Source organism: Electrophorus electricus, chromosome 2, assembly GCF_013358815.1.
Source record: "Electrophorus electricus isolate fEleEle1 chromosome 2, fEleEle1.pri, whole genome shotgun sequence".
NCBI classification, from domain to species: Eukaryota; Metazoa; Chordata; class Actinopteri; order Gymnotiformes; family Gymnotidae; genus Electrophorus; species Electrophorus electricus.
Window position 1 is genome coordinate 31,001,009 of NC_049536.1, and position 23,984 is coordinate 31,024,992.

At 47.5% G+C, this 23,984-nt stretch overlaps 1 protein-coding gene across 7 annotated transcripts in view; it reads right to left on the minus strand.

Annotated features, from left to right (window-relative positions):
* Positions 1 to 3,178: 3,178 nt before the first annotated feature.
* The window catches only part of raph1a (Ras association (RalGDS/AF-6) and pleckstrin homology domains 1a), a 49,405-nt gene continuing 28,599 nt past the window's right edge, over positions 3,179 to 23,984 (minus strand). For 4 of the 7 annotated variants that reach the window (XM_035535526.1, XM_035535530.1, XM_035535528.1 and 1 more), the window contains 12 exons: positions 23,228 to 23,868; positions 22,319 to 22,393; positions 17,976 to 18,053; positions 15,687 to 15,846; positions 12,074 to 12,195; positions 11,450 to 11,515; positions 11,149 to 11,292; positions 9,821 to 9,931; positions 8,496 to 8,594; positions 8,281 to 8,401; positions 8,057 to 8,196; positions 3,179 to 6,783 (listed from right to left, as the gene is read on the minus strand). In XM_035535526.1, coding sequence (XP_035391419.1) covers positions 4,648 to 6,783; positions 8,057 to 8,196; positions 8,281 to 8,401; positions 8,496 to 8,594; positions 9,821 to 9,931; positions 11,149 to 11,292; positions 11,450 to 11,515; positions 12,074 to 12,195; positions 15,687 to 15,846; positions 17,976 to 18,053; positions 22,319 to 22,393; positions 23,228 to 23,868 — 3,893 coding nt within the window. In that variant the 3' untranslated portion in view covers positions 3,179 to 4,647. Of the gene's footprint in view, positions 6,784 to 7,409; positions 7,457 to 8,056; positions 8,197 to 8,280; positions 8,402 to 8,495; positions 8,595 to 9,820; positions 9,932 to 11,148; positions 11,293 to 11,449; positions 11,516 to 12,073; positions 12,196 to 15,686; positions 15,847 to 17,975; positions 18,054 to 22,318; positions 22,394 to 23,227; positions 23,869 to 23,984 lie in introns of all 7 variants that reach the window. The other 3 variants (XM_035535552.1, XM_035535540.1, XM_035535546.1) reach the window with 3 other exon arrangements.

The following is a 23,984-nucleotide window of genomic DNA, read 5'->3' on the forward strand; positions in this document are numbered from 1 at the left end:
CTGAGCTATGTGATTAAATGGCCATTAACTTTAGTTGGTTTTCCTTGCCAATTTTCTGTCCGAGTAACATGCTGTAGTCAGGACTAAATTCTTTGTTTTCTTTCAGTGCTTATTTCTACATAAACAATTTAAAGGCTAAATCCAACAGTGCATATTCCTTGCAGTTTTGTGCAGATACAAATACAAATACACTCTGAGTATACAAGAAAAAACAAAAATTGACTCGACTCTCCTAACACACAAAAGACACTATCCATACACAAGCGTGGTTCTACAGGCCCAGATCCCAAGTAACTGGAGCACAATGTTAAATTTAAAGAGGCAACCTTATTAAAAGCTCTGTGTATTTATAAACCTGGAGTTTGTAAGAATGTAATGATGCATCGTGACACGATTGGACGTGACCTATGGTGAAGCTGTTACAATAGCACATTCTGATACAGTAGTGCATTATAAACCAATGTTCTTTGAATTTTCTTTGAATGTTAATTGCAGAGGAATACATTTTTTGCACAGTATTTTGCATTGTTTATGCTTCATAAATGATAAAACATGATATATTAAATAGCCAAGTGAAAGCATTCCTTTATGTTGATTCTACACTTAAGAAATTAAAAAAGGTTGTTTAACTTTGTTAAAATGTAGTTTCAAATATCTTGAGAAAATTGAATTATGAATGTAATAGAGTGAATCTAACCAAATGGTGAGCAGAGGGTATTGTTACAACTCTACTAAATCAGTGCATTCTATAATTTGATATTTTTTATAATTTATACAAGCATCTTACACTGTAAACTGTACTTCTATATACTGCACATACACTGTTAAATGTTCTATTGTTGAGGGTTTTTTTCCCCCAAGCTTCTAGCATACATTTACTGTGAGCCTCACTACAGGCATTTCATTGTATGAAAAAGATGAACTTTCAAACTGTAGTGTTCAAAATCTTTCATCTTAAATGGGAAATTAAATGAATGTTAATTTGAATAATTAATTTTAATATTTTTACTTGTAATTACATTTCACTTGATTTTACCTAAAACTATAATAGAAAATTGTGATCCTGACAGTGTTACTTGATAAGCTTTTTAAGTTGTTCATCCTTTTAAAGAACCAGGGAACATGTTTTCTTATTTTCAGACTAATTTATCAGAATTTCTCCCCTTCGCCCCTTCCTTATGTTGCATAAACATCATTAATTTTGTGCTTGATTTCAGAGTTTGGCAATAATGCAGAATAATAACAGTGTAATAACACTGTAATAACAGTAAGATATATTGGGGTGGGTGGGGGCATCCTCCTCTGGCTGGTAGTAGTAATAATGTATTAACAATGTGTAATGTATTAATACTGTGCAATAATAATTTAATGACATTGGCTAATAATAATATAACTGTAATAACACAATATAATAATGTCACTACATAACTATGGTGGTGTGAGCCCACTGATCTGAGGGAGGCCCCCAAATAACATTTTCCTCTGCCCTGCCTCTTGCGGTGTGTTCCCAGTATTGTACCCTGCGGTTCCAGGGTTTCTAGACTCCAGCCCTGGAGATATACCACTCTGCAGAGTTTAGCTCCAACACCCTTGGCATTATGATTGGTTGGACCAGTGTGCTATATTAAGGTTGGATTTAGATTCTGAAGAATGGTGTGTGTGTGTGTGTGTGTGTGTGTGTGTGTGTGTGTGTGTGTGTGTGTGTGTGTGTGTGACGAGACCTGGGCTTCCCTTCTCAGAGCTGCTTAGAACATAGCTTTCAGAACGCAAGACGAGCAGGCCTACGGAAGACTGATGCCCTCTGGTGGTTCTTCCATTTTAATGGCGTCAGAATCAGAGCATATATGACTTGTGGAGTAAGAGTGGAGCAGAGAGTGGATAAATACTTCATAAAGTGGTTTAAGTTTTTGTTAAAGAACTCATTTTAAAATACATATAAAGCATTTTGTTCTGGCTAGAGAGGAGTGGTTAATGGAGCGCATAGTTGGAATGCAGAACACTGAGTGAGGAGCAGAAGATTCTTCCACTCCACTCATATACTCTGGTCAGAACATGCGTTTTTACTAAAGCAATAAACCATATTTTATCACGGGTGAGGATGATTTAGGCACAACTCAAAGCAGCAAAGTAACTAACACTGCAATGGTTTTATTGGTTTAAAAAACTGGTGCATTAATACAGAATCTAATGATTACGAGGCCGTAGTTGTCGTAGGTGTGCATGTATCAAGGATCTCTAGTGTCACTAATGATCTTTTTGCACTCGGAGGTCCAGCTGGTGAACTCCAACACGTATGACCTCGTTCTCAAGTTCGGCATAACGGAGACGCTTGTCTCACGGGTCACATGGGAGCCTTTCACAGCTGTCCTTGCAGATGGGGACTGTCAAATGTAAGGCATGTACAGTACATCCCACTGGACTTCCCCAACCCCATCATCGGAATAATACCTACACTATTTTATTCTAACCAGTAACATTGTTATTTGCAACCTATTTTATAGTAAACGATACCAGATAAACCTCACACCTCTGCTCTGTGTGTGTAGACTGAGGGTGTTGAAGGTCTCCGTGCTTCTGGAAGCTTCCTTTCTTTGCTGGGGTTCAGCTGTAGGCCTGGCAGATGTTCCACTGTCCTGGGATCAGTGTGTAGCGGACGTTGTACCTGCTCCAGACTTCTGCTGTAATTGGATACTCAGAAATTAACACAGGAACTACAAGAGCAGTTGCCAAATTAGACACCTTATTACAAATGTTTCTTGGGCAGGTCGTCTTAACCAATGCACCTGTAAAAAAGGATTGTTATACAATATCTGTATCAGTCAAGAGTTGAAGTGTTTGTTTTATGTTGAACTAGGACATACGGTTGTGCAATACCTACTGAAATAAGGTTAAAGAAGTGACAATTAGGACTACAACCATATGCAATTAATGCTCACATGCTTTTTTGTTTGTTTGTTTCTTTACCTTTGTCGAGAAAATATAGGTTATATTCCACATCCATTACAAAAGTGGAAATGGTCTGCACAAATGTTGAGGCCATCATGCTCACTAAAGATGCTTACATGCAAATAGGCATATTTATATTCCATAATTAGATACATAAAGTTTAAAATGGCTGTTTCCATCCAATCACAGACACAGACACGGTGGCGGGGGAAAAAGGGGGCACTGAGTCAGCTCACTGCATGAGGTACACATTTATATTGTTCATTTGAAATGCAACAGACATTTACTTTCTCATGTATTTTATCTAAAATACTCCCGACTTTAACAGGCTTCATTAGCAGTGTGCTCTCAAGTTTATGGCAGTTCAGCTGTTTCCCACTTAGTCAATCTGGGCGAACAGTAGGCTGATGGCAAAATGGTAAACATTTGGGGCAACCTTGGGTAACCTTGGGCAAGGGAGACAGAAAACGTTACGCTGCATCATCATAAGGTGACATCTTGCTCCATTCCTGACCCTAAAGTTCACTGGCCAAAGTTCAAAGGTCAGGTGCTTCGGAGACTGGGAACTGGACTCAAACCAGCCTGCCCCAACTACGTTCATTAAATGCTAGAAAGCTAGAAAGGAGAACAAGCTAATGGCGTACGTGCAAGACTAATGCATGTATCTGGCTCTGCTATAGTAAGAAATGGACCCAGATAGGAGAAGCACTTTAATTTTGAATTGGGAGTAACGGTCGTATGGCGCAATGCAAATTATCAGGGTAACAATACATTTTTCCCCTAATATGTCACAAAGCCACAGAGCTAAGAGTATCTGTTAAAGTCAGGAATAGCTGCAGTATGTACAGATAGATAGCAATGTAACCAACAAAAACAGAACACATCCAGTCCCAGATACAGTCAGGCTAAATAGCCTCTTACATGGGGAGTAGGGTCAGTTTGTCTCAAAATCCGGATGCTAAAGGGTTCTAACCAAAGCAAGTGTTTTCCCCTCAATATTGACTTTTTTTTTCTGTCCGGTTGTGTAGCAGTAATAATAGGATGTCATCCACGTAGGTGCGTTACAGGAGAATTTGAGATTACTTCATTCAGGACATATGCAACCCGTCTGTGCCATTCTTGAAACTCTGGATTTACAGAATAAGAATTAAGCCAAAGGCAAACGGTACCTAACCATTACCTTCCTTCTCCTCTTCTTCCTCTGAGAGGATCGACCAAACCACTCAGACAAAACACACACACACACACACACACACATCTCCATCAACCCTGAATTCTAGTCACGTTTTTAACGCATACAGTCGAGGGTTTAAAAACTAAACTTTAAAATAAGAATATATTTCAGGTATTAAATAATTTCATATAAAAAGGTAAAAGCGCCGTCCCCACCCTTAATTTCCAGATACATCTTTATTATACAGACACATGTTATCCCTTTCCTCAGGCTGGAGTCCATGCAGTACCTACTTTAAAATAACGGCAGTGTCCTTGTCGTCACTGGTTTTGTATAACTGCTTACACGTATTTGCGAAGCGGCACGAACACGCGGAGAAGCTTATGCTCTAGGTGGTTTGGCTTGCTTTTTTCATACTGTGATGATAACTGCGGTTTAAATGAGGAGTGTCCTATATGAGGAGCAGCGTTCTTCACACGGCCCGTCAGTCGCGCGGAGGAACACGGACGCGCCCCGGTGCGCCTCGTCTACCACTCCCTGGTCAGTCTGGTGTTCTGGTCCCTTTTGGGCGGCGCCGGTGGCGGCCCCCGCCGTAACGTTGCATAGCCTGAGATGTTGGCCCCCGCGTAGCCGCCCTTCGTCTGCTGGCCCAGCAGCAGCTCGGGGGGCGGGGGTGGGAGGGCCATGTCGTCCATGGTGGCTACGGGCTCCAGTTTGGCCGAGATGCGCGAGGCGGTGAGGGAGCCGTGCCGGGACATGGACTTCCTCTTTAAAGTCCTGTTGAGGTCCTCCAGGAAGTTGGGCTGGACGGACAGGTTTCCCTTAGGGGAGGTGGGGGGCAGCGACGGCCCGAAGGAGGCGAGCGGGATCTGCTGGGCCGGCGGGGACAGGACCAGCGGCTCGGCGGGGCCACTGCTGCGACGCTGCATAGGCGGAGGGGGCGTCTTCCTCAGCGAGCTCTGTTTCCACGAGGACGTTCCGGCGGAAAGTTGGGGCTGGGGGTTGACCACGGCCACTTTGGGGGCTACGCCGTGCATCTCCAGAGGTGGAGGGGGAGGAGGCAGGAGCTCGGAGTCCGGAGGCGGAGGGGGGAAGTCGCACTCAGGAGGGGGGGAGGGGAAGTCCGAGTTGGGCTGCCGGCCCTGTCCGGGTTTGCTCTGGAGAGCCAGTGGAAGATTGGCCAGGTTGATCTTGCCTGGTTTGGTTGACGCCCGGAAGCTCACGGAGGATTCCCTGGACGGGGAGCCGGTTGTGGAAGAGGGAGTGGAAAAGGAGCTGGTGGGCTGGCTGGGCGGAGCAAACATGCTCACTAGGTCCTCCACTTTTTTTGATTCTTGGTACTCAACGGAGGTGTTCGACTTTATGCTGGAATTTCTCTGCGGGGTCGGGGGAGGTCTCTTCCCTGCCGAGCTGGTTGAAGAGTTGGAGGAGGTGGAGGGCGATTTCTTGATTGGTGACCCTATTTTAGAAGGAGGGGGGCTTGGTACAGGAGGTGGGGGAGGGAAGTCTAGGCTGCTCTCGGGTGGAGGAGGGGGGAACTCAGGAGACTGGGGCTGGGCCTGTCCACCTGGCTGCCATTTGGGCTTGGCTTTGACCACTGGAGGGGACAAGGGGCTTTTAGAAGCATCCAGAGCTCCAGGGAACTGGTTTGCGAGCTGTTTGACCAGTGACGGTGTCGGGGATGTGGCAGTGGACAAAGGTGGTGGTTTTGAGGAGAAGCTGTGCTGCTTGGGTAAGGTGGGTGGAGGCTGGCTGGGACTGTGGCCACCGGAGAAGCTCTCCTGCTTCTTCATATAGGTGGATGATGTTGGGGACAGAGGTGGAGGTACGGGGGAGACTGGGGACAGGCAGTGTCCAGGTCCAGGCGGTTTGGGGGCCGTCAGGGGCAGAAATCCTCCGGCAAACGTTTTGGGTGGTGCAGGAGGGGGCCCCACTACCTGCTGAGGAGGCGGAGGTGAGAAAGACACCGGGGGCAGGGCAGGTGGAGTTGCTGCCCGGTCTTGTGCGAGCGGCGAAAAGTCATAGCTCATGTTGGGAAACTTCTGAGCCAGGAACTGCTGGAGCCCACTGGCACTGAGGGGCGGAGGGTATTGGAACTGCTCCGTGGGTGGTGGCGGAGGAAGCACGCCGTTGCTCTGGGTGTAATCGGGCGGAGCCGAGGGCTCGTCCTCTGGAGGAGGTGGAGGGATTAATTGAGGCTGAGGGCTTGGGGGGCCCATCTTAAGGACCGCCATGGCGGATCCTGGTGCAGGTGCTGACGGAGGCGGTGGGGGGGGTGGTGCCGGAGTTGCGTTGTGGTTCATCACTGGTTTCATGGACTGCGGGGGAGGGTTGGGGGGCGTGGCCTGTTGCTGCAGTTGCTGCACGGCTGCCAGCAGAGGGGTCTGCTTGTAGAGCCCCGGCGTCTGGGAGATGTTATGCAGCCTGGCTATGGTGCTGTACTTGGTGAACATGATGGGGTTGGAGTGGTAGGTGGGGGTAGGCAAGGGTGGAGGAGGGGGAGGTGGAGGCGGCGGCGATGGCGGAGAAGGAGGGGACTGGGGCGATACGCTGGGGTAGCTGCCATGGGATAGGGCAGCTTGGGGCAGCGGGGGTATCTGGGGCAGCTGGAGAGGGTAAGAGGCTCTGTTAGGCTGTGCGGGTGGGGATGTATCCATTCTCATCTATAGAAGACAGAAAGAGCAGAGACCGTCAGTGAAAGACTAAAAACATGGCTTACAGATGCTTAGTTTAACATGTGCAAGGAAGTTAGCAAGAGAGGATGAAATGAATTTACATGAAAGAGAGACATAAAAAAGTGCTGAACACAAATCTAAAGTGGTCGGAAATGGATGACACAGAGTGAAGACAGGGACCCTATTGATCAGGTCTGCTGAGCATGCAGAAACACCAAACACAACCGCCACACTCTGTAACAAAATGGCCACCTCTCCATGTGGTCCAACACGTGTTCAGCAGACGTTCAGTACAAGAGATGTTTGACCATTTCCATGGCGCTTACCTCTCTGAAACGTAGTCCTGTTCTCTCAAAAGCACACTTTGTAAATACAAGACACTGCAGTCAAGCTACGCTGAGTTAATCCTACGATATTACGTGGGAATCCATTAAAAGTTAACACAAGCCATAGAGACTCTCACACTCCAACCCTTCCCACATTAGGCAACATTCACCAACACACGCAAAGAGTGAACTGCTGTACAGGAACAAGTGGTTAGTTGTCTAAAGGTTACATGGGGATAAGGGGGAAAAACTCCAGTGTTAGAGTGTGAGGGTTTTCACACCCCTAACCTCCATCCCTGCCAGTGCATGAGGGCATGGCCTTGTGTGACTTGACCCTAAGAGAGGAGAGGAGAGGAGAGGAATCAGCAGTCTCCCAGAGTGCACTGGGTCAGCAACCTCTGATGTCACACCAGGTCATAAATCCTGCAATCACATTTGTCCACGCCCTCGGGGAGGTGCACCGGCCAACATATGATGAATATGGAGTTGCGAAGAGCAGAGCTAAACGGCGCCTTCTGCTGCTATAACATCACACAAAATACCCGTTATCCTGAAAACGTTTTCCATGGTTTTTTACACATTAGGCTACAACTATCCTGCAAATGTACTTTCCTTCACACGGTCGGCAATGGGCTGCCATTAGGAGGCATTCAAATGTGGATGAGAACTGGACCAGAACTGAACTCTGGAGTCCTTCAGAGGCTTCATGATCACCACTGTGGACAGTTATCCCTTCATTTAACATTGGCATTAAACCATCTGCGAGGTTGTATGACGGTGTCCCGCCAAAACAAGAGCAAAGCTCCCGAGAGTTCGTGAGAGAGGAATATGACAAGCGAGTCGGCATAAGAGACGAGTACAGCATGAGGGAGATGAGACAGGAGGCAGTAATGGGAGGAGGAAGGCAAGCAGCCTGCAGTGACGCGTCAGAGCACCTTGGGGTCCTCAGCCTGGCTGCCTCTCTTCCAAGCCTCTGAGAAGATGGAGCTCACCACACTCTGAGCGCGCACGTGACCGGAGGAAACCGTCTCCGACACACCGCTGTCCGACTGGCTGGAGTGGTTGGACTGGGATTCTGCAGATGTTTGCAAAAGGTGGGTCATCATTTTCGGTCCGGCCTTTCCTGAGTCAACAGTCCATGCAGCTTCGGGGGTCTTACCTGGAAGACTGGAGGAGCTGGAGCCGGACTTGATGCTGGAGCTGGAGAGTGAGGACCAGTCGTGGGCAGCTTCGGTGCGCTTCATGGCCTCCTGGTAGTTCACATATAGCTGCTTCCCATACTGCGTGCAAACAGGGCGGTTTAACGAGTTGCGAGTTAACTGCACATGGCAAGTTTAAAACACTCGACAACGTCAGCCACAAAGGAGCCGTTACCTTGGCAATGCGTATTCCGTTGACCCACTGGTGCAGGGTTCGGACATCATCGCAGCACAGGTACTTGATATACTGAGATTTCTTCTGAATCTGAGGGTGCTGCACAATGAAATCAGAATGAACGCTGCTATTCAAGACCCTGGAGTTCAGACGGCCACAAAACATGTGTTTGCTAATCACATTGTTGGGATTTGCTTGCAAAATGCCAATGGACACTTTCCTTTACTGTGTGCCATGACCTTCCTGACCTGCTGCTGCAGGGGAGTGGATGTTTTTTTGTTTTTTTTTTGAGGAGTCCCAGCATTCACACAAATGTACATAAATTCGGTCAAAGGCCATTATTTGATCATGAAGTATCTGGTTCACCAATGTGTTTTTAATATAATACATGGGGAATTGCAAATGCAATATGTAGCAATTTAACACAATATTCTGTCTATATTATGCTGCTCTGATATTTCACAGCTAGAAGAAACTTCAGATTGAGTGTCACTCTTCTGTATTCCTCTAGGTGGCAGCACAAAACCAGGCAGTCAAATTAGACATTAGCTTGTAAGTGCCTTTGCCTATATTGCGGCAATTTGAACAAATAAATAGATTACTCTTAATAGATTAATCATAAGTAATCTGGCCAAAGTTTTAAATGACTCTTTTTGTGACATGCACATGTCTACACTAACCGTGGTTCACAACGTTTAAACTAAGGAAGCTGAAGAGCACAGGAAGTGTCTGGCTCTTCGAGCATCTCAAACGTCAGTCTCCCTTGGCAGCGGCATTTTCCTGTCTGGTCCACACCAGTAGAAATTCTGGGAGAGCATCTTGTGTTAAAAGGCAGGACTTGACTGTGTGCGATGCACAGCACTTTTACTGTTCCATACGCATTTAAAAATAACGCCAGTTTGTCCCAAACAAAGAGCTCCTCTTCTTCTACTCGAGACTTTGAATTCTAAGATCACAGGCGTCTTAGGTTCTGAGATTTACAGCACAGCACTGGTATGTCAAAATGCCTTTTATGTGCCACATATGTATACATGTTTAAGAAACATCGTCAGTTATCAGCACAGCTAATTAGTGAAATAAGCCACTGTAAGCGCAATGCTCAGTCTAAGACAAATTACTATTAGTCAGCTACTACAGAGAACAACAACAGGGCAAAAGTGTGTGGCTCATAACTTCGTGTATAGGCACTGAAAAATATGGAGCACTGAGTATCCGTTCACTCCTCTTTTTGTTAAATTGTTGTATAAAAGCATCCGCTTAAAGAAAGAGTGAACCAGAAGACAACTACACGTCTAAGGTAACTCTGCAAGGAATACTGTCTTTACCTTCAGGGCCATGCAGTAGTCACTGGGAGCCTTGTACTTGCTGCGGTAGTCCTGACCCAGATAAACGTTCACATGATCCAGTTGTAGGAAGCACACCAGGTCTCTGGATGTCTGCAGGGGATGATGGGAAGTGGGACTTAGGGCAATACGAATATGTTAAACAGGTTCAACTTGGAGCTCAAAACTTAGGCATGTCTGAAAACAAAAATGCATTGCTTCATCCACCAGGGGGAGCCTGACACTCTTGCGATGAGCTCATGAAACTGTCATCCTCCCTTGTATTTTAGTACCATTGTAAACTACAGTCTAGAGAAGCCCAGTATACACAGACAGTGCTGCTGAATTTTACAACCGGTGCAGTCACAGAACCAGTAGCACGACCAACAGACATATGTAAACACGCAAACACACACACGGGCGCACACAGGCACACATGCAAACGTGCACATGTGCCACATGCATGTGCAGACGTGTGCACGTACACATATTAGGGTGGCCAGACATTTCACTTTTAAGCCAGACAGCTTTTCAGATCCCGGTCCTCTGACATGCAGAACGGCTTGACAGACACATATTTGTCATCTTTCTGGAGTAAACTAGCAGTTGCTTTCCACTGATCAATATTATTCACCGGGTCGCATACATGTCGAGCAAATCCCTTGTATTTCATTGGTTTAACAGATTGCCTGATACCTACCAGCTAACCACAGAAGGTCCACAATCTAAATGCTAGTTAGGATATTTTGCAATGGTGTAAAAACACCAAAACTAAGTGACTTTAGTTCTCAGCACATCCTTAGGAAGAGTAAGAAAGAAAATTTCATTCCATTTGTACACCATACCAGACTTAATTACTATAAATAGGTTCCATGTTTGCTGAATAAAACTATACTACAGATTTCTAGGTCTAATTGGTCCGCTCTGTTTCAGGGCTTTTTAACGTGGACACCCTACACAGAAGAGTGATTGCGTTTGGAAGCATGCACCTGCCAAACTGCTCAAGCGCAGTTAATGCAACTACAGGATGGTTATGTTATGTTCAGTTTTAAACTGGCATATGCTTTGGACTGTCATTCTGCACTACACTACTACACCCCTCATTTGCATCTTTTCTGTCTTTCTAACATTATTGCTTTAATGTTTCAGTGAAGCTGTTGGAAAGTACTAAAGGACTCAGCCCTCCTCTGAGCAGACCTGCTAGCCAGTTGTATATGAATGATTTACATGACCATGTGTACGTGTCAGTAAGTAAAGAGGGATGTGTAAGAACAGATGAGAAAAGAATGTATGAAGGAAAGAAGAAATGGAGGGTCTGATGGAAAACTGACCTTGGCTTTGCCCTTTGGCACGTAGTATATTCCAGAGGCTCTTAAGAGGAAATAGCGCTTCTTCCAGGACTTCTTACCGTCCTCTTTCAGCCAGAGGACGCCCTCCATCTCCGGAACACTGATGGAGCTTCCACAGAAACATTCCTGCAGACACACACACACGCACGCACGCACTCGTCTACGACCCCTACTCCAAATAACATTTCTCATGTGACCTAAATAAGTCAATCCATCTGCAGCACTCTGTGCACGTGTGCGTATGTTTCTCATATTACGCGAGAGATCCCACAGCATCCGTTACCTCCAGCAGAGCTTCTTTATTCCTGTCAGTCATCTCACACGTCTCTTTCCGCCCCAGCAAATAGTTCTGATGAGGTGCAGAAGGTTAGACGAGGTTAAAATGGAACAGTCATCGCAAAATCAATACTTCTGGATTTTTCATGACAGCATATAGTAACAATGAAAGTAAAGAGAAATGAGGAAAACGCCAAGTCATGCTGGCAGATGTCCAGCCTGGTCCAGCTACCTACCAGCTGGACACTTCAGCTACCTACAGTGGACAGTACCTGGTCAGTAGCTGTTCTCCGTATGGGTGGAAACAGACCTGTCCCCAGCCATGTCTACTCAGGACATGTCTGCCACACTCACCTGCTCACCCTTCACACTTAAAAGCTACAGCTTACCTTCACTGCCTCACAGTGCTTTAAGAGTTAAATACAGCACTCAAGTCTTGGCTATAGTAATAGAAAGAAAACAGCTCAGCAAGGCCTTCACTGAAACTTAAGCTTTGTGCACACTGATTTTCTTCTTCTGATTTCATTCAATCAAGATGCAGTATTCTGCTCAGGACTGCAAGATACACGTGTGCTATATGAACGCTCCCCCAGAGGTGAACCGCTGTGCTGCGGCGGGAGGCCCACCCTACCTGTGGGTTCTTGAAGAGCGCGTACTTCTCCAGACGTTCGATGAACATTAGCCTGTTGGTGCTGTCCCTGGTCCAGTTCAGCAGGTTCTCCACAAGGTTCTCGTGGTCCTCGAAGATGCGCTCTGGAATAACACAGAAGCAAATGGTTAACGTACCTGACTTAGAAGGGTGCCAGTTCAAGCCATGCCAAGCTGCCACTGTTGGGCCCTGGAGAAAGGCCCTTACCCCTCAGTCTCTCAAGTTGTATTCAATCATAACTGTAAGTTGCAACCTAAATAAGCGTCAGCTAAATGCTGTAAATGTAAACAATAAAATGTGCTGAGTACAGTGCAAAAAAACCAACCTAGCTGAATACAGTATAGAAATATAATCAAGCATTTGCAAGACACATCACAGGGAAATATACATTACTATGAGTCAGCGGTTGTCAAACTAGTCCTTACATATCTTTCACCCAAAACATCTGAATCAAAATTCCATATGCGCTCTCAAAGTCATCAGAAGTCACTCTCTCTGGATGTTGATTAGAGCGAGGCTGGGCGTCCACGCAGGACATCCCCAGGTCTGCAGGGAATCTGGCAGGAACATTACTGTGAGTTACAGCTCTGCAGGCACTCTGTCCCCCTGTCCAACTGCAGTGCTCGATATCTTGCACGCACGCACGCACACACACTGTTCTTGTCTGAGCGCTGTTTAAGCTTTTTATGTGCAGGCGCGTGCACACACGCATGCACAGTTCCCCAGTCTCGTTGCAGTGCTGGACAGCTTATGCACGCACACGCGCACGAGAGGGTTCTACACACCCGCATTTCCTCCTTTTTCAAAATGTGGGAGCACGCGTGCCACAAGAGGTGTTTACCTATATAGACTACAGTATAAAGCATTCATTAAGCGGGAATAAAAACGTGTTCCGTGATGCATGGAAGTGGGAATAATGGGACGGTGCCATTTTGACAGGGCGTGATGAGGAACTCCGTCCGCGCATGTCCAGTAACAGCTAAATACCTGGTTATCAGAGCCGGTTTATGAGAAGCCTGTGCAGTTCGTGTTATATCAAAACGTGTCTGAAAAAAACCAGAGGATGCCCGCGATAGGGTCCTCAATGAGGGTGAAACGTCTAAACACGACGAATTATAACATTCTCTCTCCACGTGGGTTTAAGAAGCAGGGCGCCAGCAGCCAGGCAGCAGAAATGTTTTACGTTTTCTTTGATATACTAGTACATTATATGCTGCTTTCATGGCCGAGTATCCTCGGATCCTCTCACTGGCGCCCTCTAGTGTCTGACCACCCAAAAGACATGACAGAGCCGCAAAAGTAATGCAGAATCACTTGCAGATCAAGCTGTCCTGACAGCAGATTCAGCTGCATCACACAATTTAAACAAACCGTAAGTAAAAGTACATTGTGAATGTTAACTGTAAAGTATCTTTAGATCTTTAGTTAATTCTTAAGTGAATTAGATGTTTCAGGATGGCGTGAGAGCCCCCAGATGCCATTGCTTGTGACTGCTCCATTTAGACTGTGCTTTCTGTTAGTTATTTATAGTGTTCTCAAGCTTTTTTCCTCTTCATCGCTAGCACTGATAAATACACACACACACACACACAATATATTATATATATTATATATATATATAATATATATATATATATATATATATATATATATATATATATATATATATATATATATATATATATATATATATATATATAGCTGTACGTGCAAAAATGTTTATATGTATCTACCTCTCAGACATTGGAGCAGCTACCTTACATTTCACTACTTTTGTACCGGCTACAATTGCACATGTGACAAATAAAAGTCTTGATTCTTGAATTAAACATCATTATCCTCTGACTGATAGGTGTAGTAAAGTGGGGAAAAATCTCATATTAAAGTTTGTGCTCACAGATTGTTCTATGCGCTCCTCTTAATTTCAGACCAAGAGCAAAAGTACTGTCTTACCATAGAACCCTACAAACCCACATACCCAAACCCACTCCTTGTGGCTTTTATATTAGATACATTATATAACATACTTTGAACTGACTCCCTTAAAAAAACTAACAAACAAATGAATTACAAAAGTCTTAGAGTCACAAAGAGGTTTAATTCACTAGAAATCCCATGACCAAATAATCCCTTCAATATGATCATTTGAAATGTAATTCTGCTGTGATGAAGCTGACTACCATGAGAAAATGAAAGGGGTAAAACCCATAATCTAAAGGGTTACTGCAATCAATCCCTTATGTGCTTCAAAACCTGAGGAATCATCAATCCCTACACTCCAGTCCCTAGTGCAGGAATTAAAACCTTTCATCACTTCATGGAGTAGAAAACAAAGAAAACAAAACTGCTTCACTTGAAACACCCACAACAAAAGAGAAACGGCAAGAGAAGGAGTAAGAAGCTCAGGCCACAGGCTGACCAGTGAGAGAGCTGGTGACCAGTGAGAGAGCTGGTGACCAGTGAGAGAGCTGGTGACCAGGTGGCCACTGGCTGAGCAGTGAGAGAGCTGGTGACCAGGTGAGGCTGATAATAACCAGACAGAACAACATCTATTTTTGAGATTCAAAAACCGCTTGCATAGGAAAAATAATGTTTAGATGTTTATGTCATTGAGAACCAAAATAAATTTATATATAGTTTTATTTATTACATATTACTTGGTCTTGTTCTATTTTGGTTCTCACTGACGTCTAAGCAAAGTCCTCTGCTCACTCTCTCATGTATAAATAGAGTGCGATCTAGTGAGAATCTGAAAGGGGCAGAATCACGGTCTGTCAGAGCCTTTATGACTGCTGCTACCACAGTCTCCTCTGTTCTCTCAATCAGTTCTCTCTTCTTTCTGCCCTAACAGGCCCAACTGGGTGTGTTCAGCATGTGCCCTGAAGATGCAGGTTAAGGTCACGCGCATGATCGCTCCAGACCCACATGCAGGGCAGACACGAGCACACACACACTCTGACCTGCACGTGGGTGTGGAGTGATCACACATACACGCACGCATACACATTAGTCACACTGCAGTCATCAGAGAGCGGGAACGGGACACAGGGAGACAGGAAGGGACAGAAAGAGAGAAAGAAATGAGAGAGATAAAGAAAGAGAAACTATGTAGCAGAAAACCAGTCAGCTGATCGCTAGCCAAATCCCTCAACTCATCCAGTCATATTTAATACAGGCCATATAAAATTGTTTTCTTTGAAGTCCAATCCTTACATAACTCTTGGACATGTCCAGTCATTAGACAGTGACCTCCGATGACCCCCTCATCCTCCCACTGATACATCAGCACTCCATGAAATGAAACTGCTCTCCCTCTCCCCATGGCATCTATGACTGTGCTGGATGCCATAGGTGCTTCAGAAAGGCACTCGACCCGATGCTGAACTTCACTGGGAATTCAAAATCTGGTCCATGTACCATGTTTCTGAAGAATATGGACAATGGGAGGATGGTGATGTGTTGACAAAAGGGGGGGGGGGGGGGGGGAGAGAGAGAGAGAGAGAGAGAGAGAGAGAGAGAGAGAGAGAGAGAGAGAGAGAGAGAGAGAGAGAGAGAGAGAGAGAGAGAGAGAGAGAGAGAGAGAGAGAGAGCTTACCCATCTGTAGTTCACTGATTATCTCCACCAGAGACCAGTCCAGGCTGTAGCCGCAGTGGGATTTGTCCAGCAGGCTGTCCAGCACCTGACGCACCGTCTGCCTCTCGTCCACCATCATGGTTTTAGAGCTCTCGTCAGAAAGGTGCACCCGGATCACCAGCTGATTGGGACAGAAACAGGAACATTAAATCATGTTTTTGTGTCGTGTCACCCTGGTCATTATAGTTTATTCATTATTTAACTCCATATTGAAGTTCTGGCCAAAGCTAGATTTGAACCTTGCTAATACTGATGCATGAAAACATTACTTAGGATTATCCATTCCACTTCAGTCCAGAGAAACAAACTACATTTTCCATCTCAACAATTTCTTTCCCCTTCTCCGAGTCTCAAATGTTGACCTATGATAGCGGTGAACAGACCAACATCCAGGGTCAGTCTTGTCTGCTGAGCATGGAGAACGCTTCACTGATGGACCCAAGCTTTCCAATTCACTTTACTAAACACAGAACAAAATTCAACAGTACTTGAACCAGTCACTCTCCAACATTCCCATCATACACACACACACGATTATTACAAGTACAGGATTAAGAGTCTCTCTCTCTCTCTCTCACACACACACACACACGATTGTCCAACATTCCAATCATACACACACACGATCATTACAAGTACAGGATTAAGAATCTTTCTCTCTCTCTCTCTCTCTCTCACACACACACACACACACGACTCTCCAACATTCCCATCATACACACACACACGATCATTACAAGTACAGGATTAAGAGTCTCTCTCTCTCACTCACACACACACACACACACACAAACAACTCTCCAACATTCCAATCATACACACACACGTTCATTACAAGTACAGGATTATGAGTCTCTCTCTCTCACACACACACACACACACACACACACACACACACACACAGAAAGCACTCAGGTAGAATAATGAAGGATTAGTACAACCCACATACAAAGATGAAAGAATTCATTAAATACCACACTATACATACAGGTCTTGAAATAATTTTTTCCTTCAGACGGATTCTCTATGGGATCGTGATGAGCTTGTGGAATGAACTAAACCCATTTTGGTTTGGGTAAGGAAATCATGTCAGGCTAGGCTGGTAACTGACCACTCGATCCAGAGGCTGACAACACACACCCCACGGCTGAATGGACACATCTCAATCTTGGCATGGCATTGGAGGGATTACAGGGTCCTCTTCCTACCGCACAATGGACGTTCCCACAGCCTCTGCACCCGCACTGTTATGTAGCCTTACATGCAGGATCATTTCCTTTTTAAACCCATTTTTATCCGACACTATGTTTTACTCCCTGCAAAAACACGAGGTACTAATAAATGCTTCGAAGCAAGATGATCAAAGATGACAGTCTTAATACTTTTAACAGACTAGATTTCATGCACTTTACTCTATAGCTTGCCAGTCGGCTCCTGTAACAGCAGTTAAGAGCTGCGCTGGTAGAGGAGCGTCTCGGTAATGTGTGAAGTCACGCGGCACACAGCCACTCAGTGGGTTCCCAGGCACCCGTGGGCCGGCTGGCAGTTACTGCCGCACTCCCAGCGAGCGTGACTGCATTAGGGGGACTTTAATGTCCGTTTCACAGAGATGCCTCTCTGAGGAAGATTTCTGGACGCGTTAGTTGAGAGTGCGACAGAGTCAATGTGCACATTTCACCTAACACAGAAAAGAACACACAATGTGTCTGGGCAACTGACCTGCACGCACGCACATGCATGCATGCACACAAACACACACACACACACACACACACACGCACACAAACACACACACACACACACATACATACATACATACATACACACACACCTGCAGCCAGTGCACATTAATGCTGCTTAAGAGTTATGTGCAAACACACACCTTGTCCAACTCACATCTGCTGTGCTGTTGTAAGGCACACACCAGTAGCCTGTGCTTACACTAAACCTTTTAATACACCACACAAACCCAATAACTGCTAAATAAAGCATATGTGTTTGGTTTAGTGTGTTCTGTTCGACACAGTTAATGCGCTGCAGTGGGCATTAGTTCTGCTTTTCTTATGCAGCATTTGTCCAAGAGGAGAATTCAGGGTAAAAGGGGATATTCCTACTAGAAAACAACGTGTTTAGAAGGCAAGACGCTTTGGCTGTCAGATGTCACTAGGCTGACGGTACATACTACATATAGTCAGCGTATAAGTACATGCATGTATTCAATACTGTATCCTGTTCCAGAGAAGCTCTCACCTTTTTAACCTGTGCCTCCTTAATCTTCTCCAGGGCAACTCGGATTTTCTCTGCTTTAAGTTTGGCAGCCTGCTCCTCCTACACACACACACACACACACACACACACACACACACACACACACACACACACACACACACACACACATATATATATATATATATATATAAAATTACAATTATTTGAGTACAGTACATAATCATAATGTCCTCATATCCTCATGTCTCCCTTACATTATTACTATACCTGACTTCTCCAGCAAGAAGCCATAGTGACTACAGGTTTAACAAGGCAGGCAGTGTCTCTGACGTGTGGCACCCAAAGAGAACCCGTTCAAGGCTAAAGACCACGTGGCATTAACAAACAAAATAAACTGGTAAGCGTTTTTTTGGTGCCCTCATCATACGCAAGTTGGTCAGAATCCTTGGGTTTTACATCTGGAGGTCCTCTCCAAAGCCCAACTGCACTTTCTTCCTTCTGAGACGACAGGAAGCTGCCGAACTTCAGTACTACATGCCGAAAGATAGGAATTCCCCTTGAAGTGGTGGATGTCCAAACAGGAAGAGCAGTCCACCTCCTTGTCCTCCCTCAGCCCAGGACGAGCGGAACAGCTGCGGAAATGAGCAGAGCTCTGGCCCAGAGCGGTCCGGTGCCGACGCCACTTCCCGGTCAGAAGGAGGGAAGTCTCAGACCACAGAGAGCAGGGAATCCTTTCCACAAACAACGGCGGCAGCCCCGACAGGCACAGGAGAGCTGGCTGGAAAGGCGGGCCTGGCAGGTAGTCAGGTCCTTCCTCTCTGCCTCGTACGGAGCCGTCCCCTTTTCTGTTGGAGGCACGCCACAGCTGAGCCCGCTTAATTTTCTCTGGATGACCCAATCAAAATGACCTCCCTTTCCCTTCTGTGTGCATGAATGTGTTTGTGTGTATGTGTTTCCTTCCGGCAGCTGGAGCCACGCCAGCTTGAGAAGCTTTATCCTCCACACCCTGTGGTGCCCAGCCACGCGTGTCTCATCAGGGGACGCACCCACACAGGGGACGCACCCACACAGGGCTAGCCTCTGGAGAGCTCATTCAGCTCAATATCAAGACAAAGAGATAGCATTAACCACACGCTCCACATTTTAACCAATAACATAGATAGACGGACAGATAGGCGGACAGACAGACAGACAGACAGACAGACAGATAGACAGATAGACAGATAGACAGATAGACAGATAGATAGCTTCCTCCACCGTGTGTGCTGTGTGTTATACACACACACAGACACACACACACACACACACACACACACACAGTACCCCGATGCGTGCAGATTATGAGCGTAGAAATGGGGCAAACATTTCCATGTACCGTGCTGCAATAACTGGCACACGAAGCCATCAGCGAGATCACTGTGACATGGGTTTAGGAATGGGGAATGACGCATGCCCTGACGCATGCCCTGACGCATGCTCTGATGCATGCCCTGACGCATGCCCTGACGCATGCCCTGACGCATGCCCTGATGCATGCTCTGATGCATGCCCTGACGCATGCCCTGACGCATGCTCTGACGCATGCCCTGACGCATGCCCTGACGCATGCCCTGACGCATGCCCTGATGCATGCCCTGACGCATGCTCTGATGCATGCCCTGACGCATGCCCTGACGCATGCCCTGACGCATGCCCTGATGCATGCTCTGATGCATGCCCTGATGCATGCCCTGATGCATGCTCTGATGCATGCCCTAACAAATGTTATTTGTGAAAGCAGTGTGTTCTGAGGATATCCTTTACGAACAAAAAAAGTCACATATCAAAAATCAATCCCAGGAAAGAGGGTGGAAATTGGAGGGAGGGGGCAATAACCGAACTGAACAGCTGGTCACAAACCAGCAGAGTAGCACAGAAGAGGAATGCACTCATCAATCATCTGATTAAAACATCAGTGACATGCTTTGATTTGACCTCTCGCCTGACAGCACACATCCATGCTGTGGTGAAGCTGGGCGTGTGTTTAGGAGTCATCCTAGGGCATGTGCTGGCTGGCGCAGCGCGAGACATGAGCTGCCCTGGACCATGAGGATATAAGTGGCAGAAGAATGCCCAAACGGAAGGTTTCCCGGTTCCAACGAGGGGATCTCGCCCCTGTGTCTCTCACAAACTGGCACCTGTGGCTTTACTGAACAGGCTGTAATGACAACCGCAAGCAAACCAGTCAAGTCCATTTTTCATCTGTGATCGTGAGGCATCTGGCCAGTAGGTGACCTCTGCCAGGCCGGCGGGCTTCCTGTGGTGGGCAGAGTGGAAAGATGCACAGGGAAGGCTGTGTGATGGAATTACACAGGATTAGCAGAGCTCAGCCTGTACCTCCTGTTGGCCTGAGCGCGGCTAACCACACCCCACTAAAGCCGGGCTAACGCTCGTGGTTAATTCCCCTTCGGGCAAGACCCAGCCCACAAACAACCACACTTAACCCACAGGGGGCTGTGTTCACTTAGGAGCACCTGGGCCACTTCAGAGGAGCTCCTAGAGAAAATACCAAGTAACAAATGCCAACAAATCAGAGACACGCACACTCACACACATAGACACAGAGACCCCCCCCCAGACACACACACACAGACACACACACACACACACACACACACACACACACACACACACACACACACACACACACACACACACACACACTTCACCCCAAGCCAGTGGCTCTGATCATTTCACTTGACAGCCTACTGACAGCCTAAGAGCAAGTAGATCAGGCAGACGTGGACAGTCAGCACTAGGCAGCGAGCCTCGCAGCAGGGCTGATCAGGAAGCAGACCCACCCTGCCTGTGTGTGGTGAAAGGCATTAGGCTGTGAACAGCGGGCTGGTCCTAAATCAGATGTCTTGATCCGGGAAGACTGACACAAACAAGCCCAGGCTGCAAAGTCAGCGGAGTGCACCACGACGATCGGTAAGCACGACCGTGCTCCCAGACTCATTACCGTAACAGGCCCAGTTCCTCTGGGGACCCAACTGTTCCTCCCCATTGGGGACCAGAGGTGGGCACTTCCCACTTTTACACTCTGCCACAAGCCCATTGCTCAGCAGGGGCACACATTTACCCAAAAGTTTCACATGGTAGATGTGTTCCCCCACCCAAACAGCATAAAGGACAAAAATACGTAAATAAACTAGAAATACAGCCATAAATACAGAAGCTGGGAAAGAAAGAAATCTCATGGCTGTGCTAAATAGCCTGAAGGTGACATGTGAGGACTGTGAGGTGGTCAGTGCTCCGCTGCTGTCCACCCACACAGAAACACTGCCTGCGAGGCGGGCGCTCCGCCTACCGGAGCAGGAGATGAAGAGGGAATGACCTGATGGGACGCACATTTTCTATTAACTGAACCAAAATAACATAAAACAGCATCATCGAAAACATGGCTGAATTAACGAATACCAACAATATGGCTCTAAAATACTAACATGCCCCGGGAATGGGGGGAGGAGGGTGGGATCACCTTCTTTTGATGAACATTTTTCAAACTTGTTCAAACCCTCATGACAATCCCTCAGTCTGATTTATTTATGTAAAGCAACCTCGAGTGGAAACAACAGGCGGAGCGACGTTCAGTCCTGGTTTTAATCAGCTGTGCTTTGCATTAGTGGCTCAGGGAGCCTGGAGCATTACTGCTGACGCATGCACATGCATGCTTTGCACATCAGCGTCGAGCAAGCAGTCGTGGTGCTAGACGACACCAGCCCCGTGCACACGCCCCCGTGCACTCCGGACACCCCGCCGCTGGGACCCCCCCCCCCCCCCGGTTTTAGGAGGTGGATATCGCGCTGTGAGCTGCACAATGGTCTGGCCCAGCACGAGGTGATGATGACCGAGGCTGTCGCTGTGTCTAGCGCTATGACCACCAACATGACCACTTTGTGATGTCTACAAGCAGGACAATTCCAGGTCAGACCAGTACAATCACAATGTATCCAATACAGGCTTTTATGGGGAGCCACAAGCTTGGCTAGGACGCAAAATTTGACAAACCTCATGCACATCCAGGCTTGTCAAACATTTGCTGCTTAAAACTGCACGAGTCACCGGCTAGACCAGGGATCCGATCGAGATCAAACTGAAAAAGGTTAACGCCGGCAAACACAGCAGGAAATTAAGCAGCGGCACGGAGGGATCAAGTTCGGGCAACCACCTCCCGTCTATACCACTTTGCATCAGGATAACAGCAAGCAGGGAAGCAGGGACACATGGGTAATGGTGTTTTTTTTTTTTTGGGGGGGGGGGGGGGGGTGAGGTTAGAAAGGCCAGGACAGCATGCAGGCAGAGAGGGAGATCAAAGGCGTCACCTTTGTCAGCAAGTGAGAAGGCTTTCCTGCAATGTTTTTCAGAATCAGAGAAGTCTCCCTGTCCAGATACGAGTGCTTTGAGCAGGAGGGAGAGAGAGAGAGAGAGAGAGAGACAGGGGACATCAGTGCCTTGGTGGTCAGTGAAAACACAGGAAATCTGTGAAAGCATAGACAATGTAAGCAGGTGAACACAGGTGCATCATCATTATACAGGATTTTAACAATGAAAATCATTTCATAAGACATCTGCTCGTCTTCAGACCTAGAGAGACTGAATTTTACATATCTTAAGGTAGAAAGCTTGTCTCCTGCAAATACATTTTCGGTCATTTACCAAGCCTACAATCTCTCCCTCTCTATAAACACACACTCACACATACACACACACACACACCCTCATATACAAACTGCATAATCTGTCACTGGGAGTCTGCAGAGAGTCGCTCACGCGCACACACACACACACACACACACACACACACACACACACACAAACGATCCGAATTTTGCACACATCTGCCGCCCAGCCTATTGGGCCGTGCTCCTATCAGCCCCTGAACTGCATGCTCTAGTTCACGTCACTGAGAGTGTGTGGACAGAGAGGCACTGCAACTGAGCTCAGCGGTTACAGATTAAATATCAAGGTCAAATTACAACCTAAATACAAACAACTCCCCAACACAAAAGCCTGACGACAGCCCTCTGTGCTGTGGCCAAGCGTGTGTGGATATAAGGACATGAAGGCTGTGGAGGAGAAGGCAGCTTTGCTGGAAACAGCCTTTCTGCGCACACGCAGGCACGCACACGCACTCCCTAATTTACATCTCTGTAACTTCCTAATGGGCTGAAAGAAACCTGCTGATCTGGGTGTGGCCCCTAGTCCGATGAGGAAGGGATGGGGAAGGTTACCTCTGCGACTGGCTCGTGCTGTCCATCCTGCTCCGGCCTACTGGCCTTCTCCATGTCCAGCGAGTCCACGCTGGACGCGGAGGCCGAGTTGATGCTCGAGCGGGACGAGTGGACGAAGGAGAGCGCCTCGTGCTCGATGACCGTCCCCACTGACCCCGTGCGGCGGTGGTGCTGGTGGGCGGGCCTCCGCACAGCAGCGGCGGAGGAGGGGCCGGGGGCGGAGGCCCCTGCGGTGGGCGGGGCCGTGCCCTGCTGCGCCGCCTCGTCCATGGTCTGCGAGGCGCGCTCCAGCTGCGCCGTGATGTCGTCCAGCGAGAAGTTGGAGGCAAGCGCTGGGCGGCTGTGGCCTCCGCCCGCCCGCACGGTGGAGGCCGGCGAGACGCGGGTGCTGCTGCCGCCGCTGCTGCCGCTACTGCCTCCGCCCCCACCGCCCCCACCGCCCCCTCCGCCCGCTCCGCCCGCTTGCTTCACGCCGTGGCTGCGGCCGGCCGGTGGCTTCTGCCGCACCTTTGCCTCGCCGGGCAGGCTGAGGCGGGCGGAGGCACCGCTGGGTTTGCCGATGGTGCTCAGCTCCTGCTCGATGGAGCACAGGTCTGCCATCAGGGCCTCCAGGTCCACGGCCTCCCCCTGGTTCAGAGCCTCTGTGGGGCGGGGCGGGGGCAGACAAACCCTGCATTACTGACCGTCACCATCTGGGGCATTCGCCTGAACGGTGTGTGCTGCGCCTGCTACTGAGCCCTGCAGTGAGTGCGACGTG